The 12,687-nt window shown below is 43.0% G+C and overlaps 1 protein-coding gene across 1 annotated transcript in view; it reads right to left on the bottom strand.

Moving 5' to 3' along the window:
- Window positions 1-11,882, bottom strand: part of EIF2AK3 (eukaryotic translation initiation factor 2 alpha kinase 3) — a 45,953-nt gene extending 34,071 nt beyond the window's left edge. The window contains exons 1-2 of the mRNA XM_080399994.1: window positions 11,135-11,882; window positions 4,401-4,530 (exon numbers count right to left, since the gene is read on the bottom strand). Of these exons, the coding sequence (XP_080256120.1) occupies window positions 4,401-4,530; window positions 11,135-11,595 (591 nt within the window). The 5' untranslated portion in view covers window positions 11,596-11,882. The remainder of the gene's footprint in view (window positions 1-4,400; window positions 4,531-11,134) is intronic.
- Window positions 11,883-12,687: the final 805 nt, after the last annotated feature.

Raw genomic sequence — 12,687 nt, 5'->3', positions numbered from 1 at the left:
TTCCCAAAGTGACTCAGGACAACTTTTGGCTTTTCTCTGGCTTGACTAGGTACAGAGGTTGCCTTATCCAATGTGCAGGAAAGTGCAGGCAGTCAGTACCTTAAAGTGATTCCCAGGTGCCTCAACACTTCACAGCAGAACTTATTATTTCTTTTGGGTAGCCAAAGCACTGAAAACTTGAAAATGTTTATGATGGTGACAAAGGGGGGAAAAAAATAATAAAAAAAATACATTCCTACTGTACGTTAAATCCTGTCACTAGTGCAGCTTTGGAGATTTCAAAACCCTTTCCCAACTCACTGCTTTAAGCATCAGGCTGTCCTCTCCAAAGGGCAAAAAAGGAACAATCTGCTAAAGGTATCTATGGGTTCACTTTGTTTACAACCCAATTAATTTTCAGTTGAGTTCAGTATGAAACTTCTTTGTGCCTCCACATTTATCTGGAGGAAACAATACTGGGCTATTCAACAAAGACATTCCACTTTTATGTCCAAAAAAGATCACACAGATATCTAAGTTTGTAGAAAAATTTATTTTACATAATTATCATGATAAGAAAACAGCAAGAATTCAATATATATACTATGAAATTCAAATACACTGAAAGCCTTTAGAGGGATAAGGATGTTGACAAATTTTGTGACACAAGATAACCCAATTATTTCATTTTTCCCAGCATACCATTGTATGTTTACTATGACTGCTGTAAGTGTCAACCTTGTGGGCTAAAACTCATTTTGTCCCATGATCAGCAGTCTCTCAAATAAGGAAATAAGATGCTTGCTTAGGGAATAGTCTGTAACAGCCAAATCATGAGCCTGTGCAGTTACTTTTATTGAGTACATCCCAGCGTACCCTCTACCCAGAGCACTGAAACTACTACGACTCAAGCTGCGCTGTCAGGCTGAACTCCCTGCAGTGTTCCTGACAGCACAAATTAAAACTCCTTCTCATCAAACATCAGCTACCAGCTTTTTCACAGGAGTATCTCTGCCATTTATCCAGCCCAGAGTAGGCTTTTTTCCTGTCTCCATCTTTTCTCCAGCCTCCCAGTGTCCCATCAGTCAGTAGCCACAATGGCTAGTCATTTTAATATACAGGCAAGTTCACACTTTCATTTCTCTCATATAATAGATGCTCATAAAAGAAAAAGCAGCCCATTAAGTAATTTAGTATAAAGCTATGCAGGTAAAAGAACACATCACCCTCATTAGTAAACGACAACAGTCTCATTATGATGTGCTATGAACCATTTCCACTGCTTGAAAGGCTGTTTGCTATTTTCACTATGATTAAGCATCGTTATTTTAACAGGCTGTTTCTCCCAAAAGTACTCTCTTCTGCCTAAGTACAGACAATGTATTCATTACAAAGCTAATTTTTAAAGAGTAAATTTAAGTGTTTTCATTAAAAGTAACCTCTCTTTTAGAAAAGCTGAGATTCAATGATTTCACCCTGAACTTCAACAGGCAATCTTTATGTGCAGGTAACAAGAAATCTTGCAATTGTAAACATACAGCTTTTATAGAGAAGGGATTTTCATTTTAACACAGCAGATAAGGAAACAAAGTTTTTAAATTCTTAAGCACAACACTGAAATGCAAAGTCGCAACTTTTCAGCAATGGCACCCTGGCCATGATTGTTTATGTTGAAGCTTGGAGTCAAGGAATGAATTTTATCGTTTTAGTTACCCAGACACACAATTAGTAGTTCAGCAGCCTTGCCTTTCTAATTGATCTGTTCACATGACAAATTATGAACATCTCACTTGTCAGTGTCTTAAGCAGTAGTTTCAAGATCTGAAGTGTTTGACAGAGCTGCTGGAACATTTGAAATTTTACTACCTCACTTTCCTAATTAACACATGAGCTCCAGACAGCCAAGTTGACATTTTAGTTAGGCAAACGAAGTAACTACAGTTCTATTAAACGTTGAAAGTTTGGAGATCTAATGTCTTTTCTTAAAAGGCACTTGGAAATTAAATTTATACTTTTGCATCAGGACCTGGAACTACAGTTCATTGCACTCTCACCCAAGATAGTTAGAAAAAAACCTCATCAAAACAATTAAGACAAAAACACACCTTCACTCTGAAAGAACACAAATCCTTAGCACCACAAGTGTAATGCAAAAAGTGTTACTCATCTGCCATTTCTTGCAAGACGATTTAGGTTTACAGCTTACATAAAGATACTGTTCTATGATGAAGATAATATTGTGGTTGCAAGCGCAGAGACCTTTTTACCTCAAAAAGGTTGGAAGAAGAAAAATCCTCAGTATAAGGGAGAGTAAAACTTAACATGCTACATGCCCAAATCAGAAAGGAAATACTGTAGAGTAGGAAGACAACAGACTCTTAAAGACTTTAATGAATGTAATGTTTTGACCCAAAACAGAATTGTCCCAACAATTCTAATGAGGCCCATTACTCACTCTAGTGTCTAGACTCACTGCATGAAGTCTTCCAGCTGATACTGACAGCAGATTAAACATTTAAATATTTAAATGTTTAAAATAAATATTTAAATGTTTGTGTAGCTTATTTTGAGTATTCATCACTTTTGTTTCTTGTTAAATTCTGTCTTATCTTAACAGCATTTGTTTACATGACAGTAATTCTAAGAAGGCCTATATTCACAACGCTTAACAGCTTCTAAAGGGCCAGAATGAAGTTCTACTTCCAAAATTAGTTCTCTCATAGGCTCTGCATCTTAACTGCCAAAATCCATCAGTGTCTTTGGCCACAGTTGTAGAAATGAAACAATTTGAAAGCCTATCTGAAAACTTCCCATATGCATAACAAAAGCTCTTCAAAAGTGTTTTTTTATGACTACCACAACCTACTACCTTGAAGCCACAAACCAGAATTGGACAAACTACAGTTTTTGTTGCCTAAGCACCAATCTTTCATTTCTACAGTCACACCACATTGGAAAACAATCAAAACTCTGGACAGACCAGTTAAGTGATAAAATCTATATTTGTAAAAACACTTCTTTAGTATTAAATGCTTGCATTCTCAAAATCTTTAAAAACTTGGGCTGTTAATTTGTAGTGAAAAATGAAGTTTATATTTGCAGATTTCAAATGTGTGTTTTATAACCGGTGGTTCTATTTTCACTGTGGTCATCAGAAACTATTTGTAGCAACAGATACAGATCAATATTTTAAGTACACAGTATTGAAAACATTTGTGAAGGACCACAGTTTATAACTGACACCTGCCTCTTTACAGTTTTTGTATTCTTTTCAGTTCTGCTCCAGAATGTATTTTTGGGGGGAAAGTTATTTCCAAAGTGTTTTTTCTTAAACACAAAACCACATCTGAGCAAGTCTCAAAAAGTTGCATCCATAAATAAAATTCTCTCTCAGAAACAAAGGAACACAATTTAACATTCACATTATTTTTGCAATAAGAGATACCTATTACTAGTTCTCACACTACTACCACAGCAGCAGACCAAATCTTTCCTTGGCCTTCTTCATACCAGGACAGGGGTCATGTAAACAGACAGCAACAAAGAACCACAAGCAAGAAGCTCATATAGTCAGAATACCCCTAAATTCAACTTTCACTCTCAAATGTGCATCACTCAAAAGCATGATACAGGACTGGTCATCAAATTCAACCATCCACGACAGTGAAGGACTGTGCATTTGACATCACCACAAACTACCTCTTAGTTGGTATATTTATTCCTCCTAATTCTAGGAGAGAATGACTCACGGATCTCACTTCTTCAGTGCAGGAAAAAACACACCACCAAAAACTTCCTTCTAATATCTAGCCTAAGTTTATTCAAACTGATGGTGGAAATAGCACCAAACAAGACCTTTAACTCTTTAGATTTCCTTAAAGCAAGAAGCAATGGAACCTTTTACCACTCGGTACTGTAGGGTGACCTTCAGCACTCTATTTTATTGCTAACACAGTCTATTTCATAGGCAGCCTGCTTATCTGGCATATTAAAAAAAACACCAATCCTTTGTTCATTTATTAAGTCACAAGGACTTTTGCTTTTCTTGACAAAAAAAAAAGCGCCAGTACTTGCCAAAACACACTCTAGTAATACAAAGCAGATGATCCTTTCATTTGCTTCCACTTACAAGTAACTTGTTTTCAATCGGCAATTACATACAATTCCCAAACTCAGTTACATCATCTAGTTTGATAGTTATCACATACGTCAATTGCAAGACTAAAATGCTGACACACTCCAGTTTGAAATGGCAACATGATATATGCAAGCCAAAAAAAGTTGGAAATAGCTACCAAACTTTATCCATGTTAAGTTTGCTGCATTATTTAACATCTATCAAATATGGAGGAAGTCGCATGCATTTTATTACAGAAAATTCTGGGTTTAAGGATTTAGTCAGGAAAGAGATTAAGCCTTACCTCTGGTTTACTAAGACTGGATGACACAAGAGAACCTGATCCCACATCCAGATCCCACTGTTTTCTCCCACTGTTTTCTGGATCCAGTGCAGCAATTCGTCCATCCAAAGTGCTAATAATTACTAGAGATCTGCAAGTCGGAAACATTCACAGTCAAAACTACAGCCTTATGAAGTTTATCTGTTAGCTGCTTTCTACATTTAATAGAGCGCGACTCCAACTTCAAAGTCATATCTATATTCTGCAAAACAGCAATTTAACTTTATCTAAAAATATGAGCTCTACCTAGATCACCAACAGAAAGTAGAAAAGTTGAAGCCTCCAGCTAGATGTCATAAAGTATTTCCATGCTGTAAGACACTTTCAGTTTCAGGGGAAGATAGTTGACTTTTTGCTCCCACATGCACATGTTAATCACTACAACACTGAATGAGACCATCTTTTGAGATATTTATACAAATAAATACCCTATTTTTTCCAGTCCCTTCCACGCTGATCTTGAATATGCCCTTTCCAAACAACCTAAACCTGAAACTATTAATCCAGCAAATCAGTAAGTTTTCAATACCTCTGGATGAAACATCGAAATCATGAAGATTTGACAAGTCTTAGAATAAAACAAGTCTTGCCTAAGGCATACACAGGACACTAGAAACAACCTCCAATATCTGCAGACCACAAAGCAAGCAAACTGCCTTATGCAGCTTAGACTTTTAAGTAGGCTATCTGGGGATATATAGTAACGGCAGGCTAGCTGTTGATTGATACAGGGCCCGAAGCTCATCAGTTTTAGCAAATCTTGTTTCTTACACAGCCATACAATATAGAATAAGCATTTCTAGCTGAGCTAGAATTCAAGCATTAAAATAAAACAAACAACACCCCCCCCCCGAAAAAAAGCAAAAAAACCCTAACCACCACAGAGCCAAAACACTGACAAGTCATTTTTTAAAGGCTTTTTTTTTTTCCTTGAAGATTGTCTCTGGCCTGAAAAAGCTGGGATATGTTGGCAGTTTTGGCTTGCAGCAGGCTCACCAATCTTCAAAGGCTGGAGGAGTAGCATGATCACTTTACAGACTGCTTACTCTGGAGGGGGTGGGGCTGAATCTAGTGACCCAGAAGGACCTTTCTAGACATCGGATTCAATAAGAATAAGGAACTGCACAAATAAACCTGATGGGTAGATTATTTCACTATTTTTGGGTGAGGGTAAAAGGGCAGGGGGATGTAATGATTCATATACGTGTCTGTGTGTGCATTAATTTAAACAATAAGGGACAATAAATTATTGTGTAGAACTGAAACCAAATACATTCACTTGTCCAAAGTTACCAGTGTAGTTTAGAGAGGAAATTATAGGGGAGTATTGTTTTTTCTTTAAGGAGGGAAAAACTAAAAACATGATCTTAAAAACTTGTTCAAGGATAGCAGCTTATTACATTACCTCTAACAAAGGTCACGTAAAACACGGCAGTTTTACATGTAAAAGTAACTCACACATTTTATAGGTCCTTATACCATAGCACCATATTCTTAATAAATAGAAAACTAAATGCATCTTTAACCTGTACCAAAAAATAACATAGCAGCTCCCACTTCTGAGGGTGGCCAAGTACCACATTCCTCCAAAACCTTAGTTTAAGAGACTGTTAGAAAAATACCAATTGTGCAAATATTTGAACAGTAGAATACATGAGTTTTTATAAGCTGAGTACATACAATTATTCCAACACTACAGAACCAAGACTGAGTTAATAATAAACCAGATTGCATTAGACTGTACTCAAGCACCGTAAACAGGTGCTTGCTCACTAAAGGCCTTGGACACACATTTAACAGAATCCATTTGCTTTATGTTAAAACAATTTATCTTAAGCCCTCTAGCACTGCATAAAAATATTATTCCAAGTGGATCAATTTAAATTTTATGTTGATACAGCTGACAAGTAGGTTATAAAAGAAGTAGAAATGTAGCTAGAATGGAAAGAATTTTGGCAGTAAGACTGTAGAGAAAAATCCTAACATCACACTATGCAACATTTCCTTCCCATCCGCTCCCGTTGTTTTCCTTTAATTCTTCCTGCTTGACTTCTCCTTCACATAACAAATGTTTTATGCCTCCGCATCTTACCTTTCCATATTATCTTTCCCCACCAGATGCAAACCTTCCCCAAGAATTCTCTCATTATTAAAGACTCACCACTACCACCCAAGACAGCAGTTTTGGAATCTGTACCCGCATCATGACCTTTGGTCACCCAAATCATGGTATAACTGCACTTAGGTTTTAAGTTTAGCCGATTAGGAAAGGCGGGGGGGGTGGGGGTGGAGATAATCATGCCTTCAGAGGGAACCCTTGTACCAGTAGCACACACTGAGAAACTGATTTAAGCAACTGCTTCTTCATACCCTAAAATTGTTACTTTTCTTGGGTGCAGTGGTATTCTTTATTTGTCCGTTTGGCCACCAGCTCTATAATGGACTTTATTTCACAAACTCCACCTACTAAGCAAACACTTCAGTGAGATGCAGGAACAGAACTGGCTTGGCTGTACCTAAATCTTGCATGTGGCTACTTTTAGAACTGGGACTACATGCAAGAAAAGTATTCATTTATCTCTGCTTTATTAATGAGTGCCTCATTTTGAACTAAATAATCAAGTTTCTGCTCCCATCTTCATCTTGGTCTTCAACAATAATCCTGCATGTCAGAAAAAAACTACTAAAAATCCTTAGTCTCATAATGAAATCCTTCATTACTTACTCTATTTTATTATAAATTAAAATCTTAATACCTGTTCTCCCCACCTCTGACCAACTCCACTGAGTCAAAATCCTGTCACCTGAACTCTGACTGGTGTAAGATCTGCAACTTGTCTACATGCACCCTAGACCCATGCTGGTGTTATATTTTCTCACAATCAGATTTTTCCTCTTTTCAAGTTTTCCCCCTTCCTCCGTGCGATCCCACTGCTTGAAGCTTTGCATACTGAGTGTATAAAGTGGTGACAAGAGATCTTCCTATCTTTCAGGTAGTCTAATCAAGCACTAGGTTAACACATTATGATAAAAACAATTCAGGCAACTACTTCAATAAACTATTTCAGAGCTTAAAAACAGGCAGGCAACTTGCTTTTTATCACCCCACAGTGCTATCATAAGTTTACTGTAGCATATTATGCCCAATTCTTACAGCATATTCTTACAAATACCAGTAGAATAAGGCCATGATTCAAGAATAAAGAGCTGTCCTTTTAGCAATCTCTTTGCAAGACTTTGCTGGCTGAAGAGGTTAGGCCTGTACCTGCAATTCCATTACATTAACTGAAATAGTGACATTCTGGGTGCCTCTCTGAGACACCTAACCAACAAGCTGCAAGGAAAAGCAATTCCTGCATTACCTTCTATTTTGGTTAAGCCTGATAAATGGTTATTCTCTGCAAAAGGATACCTTATTACTGGCTTTATCAACACCACCTCCTGACTGGAGTAAAGCTTCCAGATTACCTTGACCACAGAAGCCAGCTTCCATCAGGTTTTCTAAGACCACCAAATTAGACCTCAATTCTGCATACCACCACACAAAATACAAAATATTACACAACATAGGGTCAAAGGTCAAAAGTCACAACCATAATGCCAAGGAAGTGAGAAGCATAGAGACAAACAGCATCAAGGCTGCACATTGCTGAAACGGCAAGAGATCTGTTGAAAGTAAATTATGGACCATACTGGGGAATGAATCACATCACATGGACACTAGAGAAGGAAAAAAACCCAGAACACCAACACAAAACCAGAATTGCAATAGTCTCCACAAAAAAAAGAAAGAAAAAGGACTCGCTCCAAACTAGGCAGTTACTTAAATCCCAGGATCCATCAACCAGGCACTCGAAAAATGAACATAAGTAAAATAAAGACAACACTTAGGCACTTCACCTTGCCTCTAGCTGCTGCCCCAGAACATATCAGGAACCAGGTGATGGAGAAGAAGAAAATCCATTCTTACGAAAACCCTTACAGATGACTACCAAGAGGACTAAAGCAAGGGTCCAGTACACACAGCACATACAAAGAGGTCTGTAATCACAGCAGCTGGCAGAGACGAAGCTAATACTATAGTCAGATTTTATCTGCACTTGTCAATATGAAAACACATCTGTACATAATTCCCCCACCCAGACCATCTAAAAACACCCTCCTACAGTTAAGTGGAAAAGTTTTCTATCTTTTCCTCTCGCCCACAGGCATGAGCTTGTTACCAAAGTGCAGTTACGATGTTCCCCCTTGAAACCATGCAAAATATCTACTACAAACTTCCATATACATTAACAAAAAGCCAGTCTTGGGCCATAAAACCATTGTTTATACCCTATCATAAGCACAGCCCACTTTTTGAGATCAGGTGGCCTGAGCACAGCTCTGTTCTGCTTTACAGAACTGATGTGGTTTACCTATGAACATAAGGAAAGAGCTGAGATTGCAAGGGGAGACGTAAACAGGATAGAGGAGGAACTGTGATTTAGCTCATCTACAAAGTTTTTGCACAGTGAAATGGTGTATTTATTCAAGTTGTTTGTGCTAGAAAAACAAAGCAGAAGATCATTTTGGTGCAACATTTACCACTGTTCCTGTTTCAGTTTCAAAAAATGAAAACACAACCCTAATACCCTCAAAAGCCATTTGGGACATTGCAAATACAGCTGTTCATCAAACCTGAACTCTAAACAGCTATTCCAATTTCAAAAGCTGCATATTTGTATGTAAAGAGCACGGTAATCCACTAACCCTTGTATTTGCTTCTAGGAAATTAAAAAATCCTCAAACCCAAGATGATTACACTTACTTGCCTACAGCAAAATAGTTGGGGTTTTGGTTTTGTCAGATTTTTTTGCAGATTATACTGACCTGTTGTATTACACAGATATTTTATGGCTGGGGAACAATTAGCTGAGGCAAGTAGAAATCTCACAAATACACATAAAAAAAAAAAAAAGAAAAAAAAAGAAATGCAGGCAACTACTGTGGCCAGGCAGCCATTCTATTTTTATTTGATGACAGTGAATCTATTCCTATGCACTAATCAATTAAGAGAACAGCTACATTTAATCCAGGCTTAAATAAATAAATTGAACATTTTTAGTGTGTTTCACTTAGCTGTACTAGTCAAACAGAAAATTAATTTTAAAATATTTTCAGGACTAAATAAATGAAGGTCTCATTAAAAACTGAATACAGTAGCATTGTCATAAACTAAGTAGGACTTTGATGACCTGATACATGAAAGAATGATCCTGTTACTAACAGATAAATAGATTTTCCTCAAAGAAAACAGGATGCCAAGTTATCAGCCAGTTTCTTGCTTTAATTGAATGCTTGTGTACACTAAAAAATAAAGCTTTGGACTCTTCGTTTTTAGAACAGGTTCTCAAGTATAGTAGGCATTTAGATATGCATGTCTTCCTTTAAGCTCTGGCTGTGGCTTATCACCTCATCTTTCTCAGCCAATTCAGAAACAAACTGGAAACAGCTCAGTAACCTTTCTGCAATTGAGTCATTCATTAAAATCTTCCTTTTGCCAGAGCTTCTTGCCACATGCAGTTATTAAGTATTTTATTTCCCCTTGCTACATTCTGAAACTTGTTCAGCAATTTGTCTTGCATGTTTGGCTTCCCTTCAAGCATACACCAGCATCTGCGTTTAACAGACAATTAAGTAAACAGGAAAACTGCAGTTTTTTAAAAACAAAAAGCAAAGATGACAGAAAGGGATACAATGCTCTGATCAACTGTGAGTTGTGGGTGCGGGAAAGAGTTTACACTACAGAGGCAGTGCTTTTGGGTCTCCCTCCCGCAGGCACAGAGCACTGCCACCCAGTAATAAGTCAAGGAAGGGATCGAGACTTGGTATTATTACCACGGTAAGCAGACTGGTCAGATGTCACATAGCATGATATCCGGCAGCTTATTTGTCTAGGAATTAACTACCAATCGTAGAAAAGAACAAGTACCTTAGCGATAGCGAGGTCCTGACATACCCTTGGCGACGGTGAGGTCCTGAAGCACCCTTCCCTTGCTGCCACTGTCCCCCCCTCGCCCCTCGGTCCGCCTGCCCATCACTGCAGCGCTACCCCGGCCCCACCACGGCACTCACCCCTTCCACCCCCTCCCCCTGCTCCTCTCCTCCCGCCTTAGATACTTCCCCGCGCGTCCCTACAGCTCAGCCCCACGCACCAGCCTGCGGTACCCTGGTTCCCTCCCGCTCCCCCTACGAGCGGCCTCCAACCCAGCTCTCCCGCCTCTCCCCTCGGCCCTTCCCGCTCCAACCCCTCGGGCCCTGCCGAGCGCCGTTCCCCCGCCGCGCTCCCCGCCGAGCCCGCTCCTGTACCATCCCTTCCCTACGCACGATCCGCGGGACCGCGCGGCTCCCTTCCCACGCACCGCCCCCCGCCTCGAGCATCCCAGCTGCTGATTCCCAGCCTAGACACAGCCCCCCCGCCCCCGCCCCTGGACACCAACACCTTCTTCCCTCAGGCACCAACCCCCAGCCCGGCTACCGGCCCCACCAAGCGCTCACACACACACACCCCGCAACACCGCCACGCACCGAGCCCCCCGCCCAGACGGCTGAACCCCCCTCAGCAGCCCCAGGCACTGACCCCCAGCCCGACAGCCGAGCCCCCTCAGAAGCCCCAGGCACTGACCCTCATCCCAGTCACCGACACCTCCACCCACCTGGCGCCGGTCCGGGCCTCTCCGCTCTCCTCAGGCTCCTGATCGCCGGTCGCCGCGGTAGTCACACCGGCCTCATCGTCCTCTACCGTCACGTCAGCGGAACCGGCCGGCAGAGCAGCGGGAGCGGCGGCCGCCCCCAGCCCGAAAGCGGCCTCCACAGCCACGGCATCGCCCGGCGGCGGCTCTGGGCCGCCCGCCGCTACCCCCAAGAGTACCAGTAACGTGAAGGCGGCCAGAGCGCTGCGGTACCGCGGCCCCCGCATGGAGGGGCCCCGCCTCGCCCGCCGCCGCCAGCCGTTAGGACATGAACGCTGCCAACGCTGCCGCCACTGCCGCCGCCACAGAATACGCTCGCGCCGCAGCCCTCCCCACAGCGCCCCGCCCGCCCGCCACGTACCGGCACTCCGCGCGCAACCGCCCCGACGCCACCGCCCGCCCCTTGCGGTGGAAAGTGAGCCCATTGGGCTAATGCCACGCCGCTCCGCCCGCCGCTTCGTCTTGATTGGTGAGGAAGAGAGGGAGCGATGTTTGTCAACAGAGCCGCCGAGCCAATCGGAGTCAGGTCGCTCTCTCCCCGCCTTCTACCCCTGCCCCGACCAATCGAAAGCGCATGATTCACCGACCTGCTCTGGGATTGGCGGAACCGGCGCGCCACATGTGCTGCTGACTGGAGCGCCGAGCGGCGCGGCCCCGCCCCTTCCCTGCCGGCCCTCTGCCGGGCTGGAGACGTGGCTCTTCCTCCGTGTCGGCAGGGCGGGGCCAGCGGCGCGCACTACCCGGCGCGCGGGGCGGGGGGGAGCGGGTGAAGGTTCCCTGCGGAGCGCAGTGGGCCCGTCGGGCGGGAACGGCGGAGGCCGCCCGGCCCCGGCCCCGCAGCGTCCCCTGAGGGAGCGGCCGGCCCCGGCGGGGACGGGCACACGCACGCCGGTACTCACAGCTCCGCATACGAGCTCCGCTGAGGGGCCCGTAGCGGTCACCCCCTCCCGAGGCCGGTGGTTTATATTGCCTCACGCGCCCTCTCTAGCCGAGCGCCTTGTCTCCTTCAGGAAAGGGCATGGCGGGGCCAAGCACTCCCCTCAGGAGCTCGATACCGAGCTAACGGCAGCCCTGGCTGGCCCGGCGGACAAGCTTGGCTGGGCAGGTGTGTGTGCGACACAACATGGTGACCAGTAGACCCAAGAACAGCTGCCCCAGCTCCGAAGCCATCTGTAGTACATTCAGCTCACATTTCCTCCTTGTGCTCGCACATCTGGATTTGCTTTATCAAGCAGGTAGCACCTCTGCAGCCTTCAAGGGCCATTTCCCCCCTTCCAGCAGTTAATCTTTGGGGAGCAGGAGGGGCTGCCCCTTCAGTTCCCATCGCCGAGGCTGGCTGTTGCCCACACCAGCTGCATGCCTGTGGCCTCCATTGGGTGATGCCATAACTTGGCTCTGCTGTCAGGCATCTCATTGTGTCAGTATTCATCCCTGTAGGGGTATGTATGTAGTTTATTCAGCCACACCCCCATCTTCTTTGTAACAAACAAATTGGTTACAAACTCTTTTATTCACAT

This window comes from Falco punctatus (assembly GCF_963210335.1).
Source record: "Falco punctatus genome assembly, chromosome: 1".
NCBI lineage: Eukaryota > Metazoa > Chordata > Aves > Falconiformes > Falconidae > Falco > Falco punctatus.
This window is presented reverse-complemented; position numbering and strand designations above follow the sequence as displayed.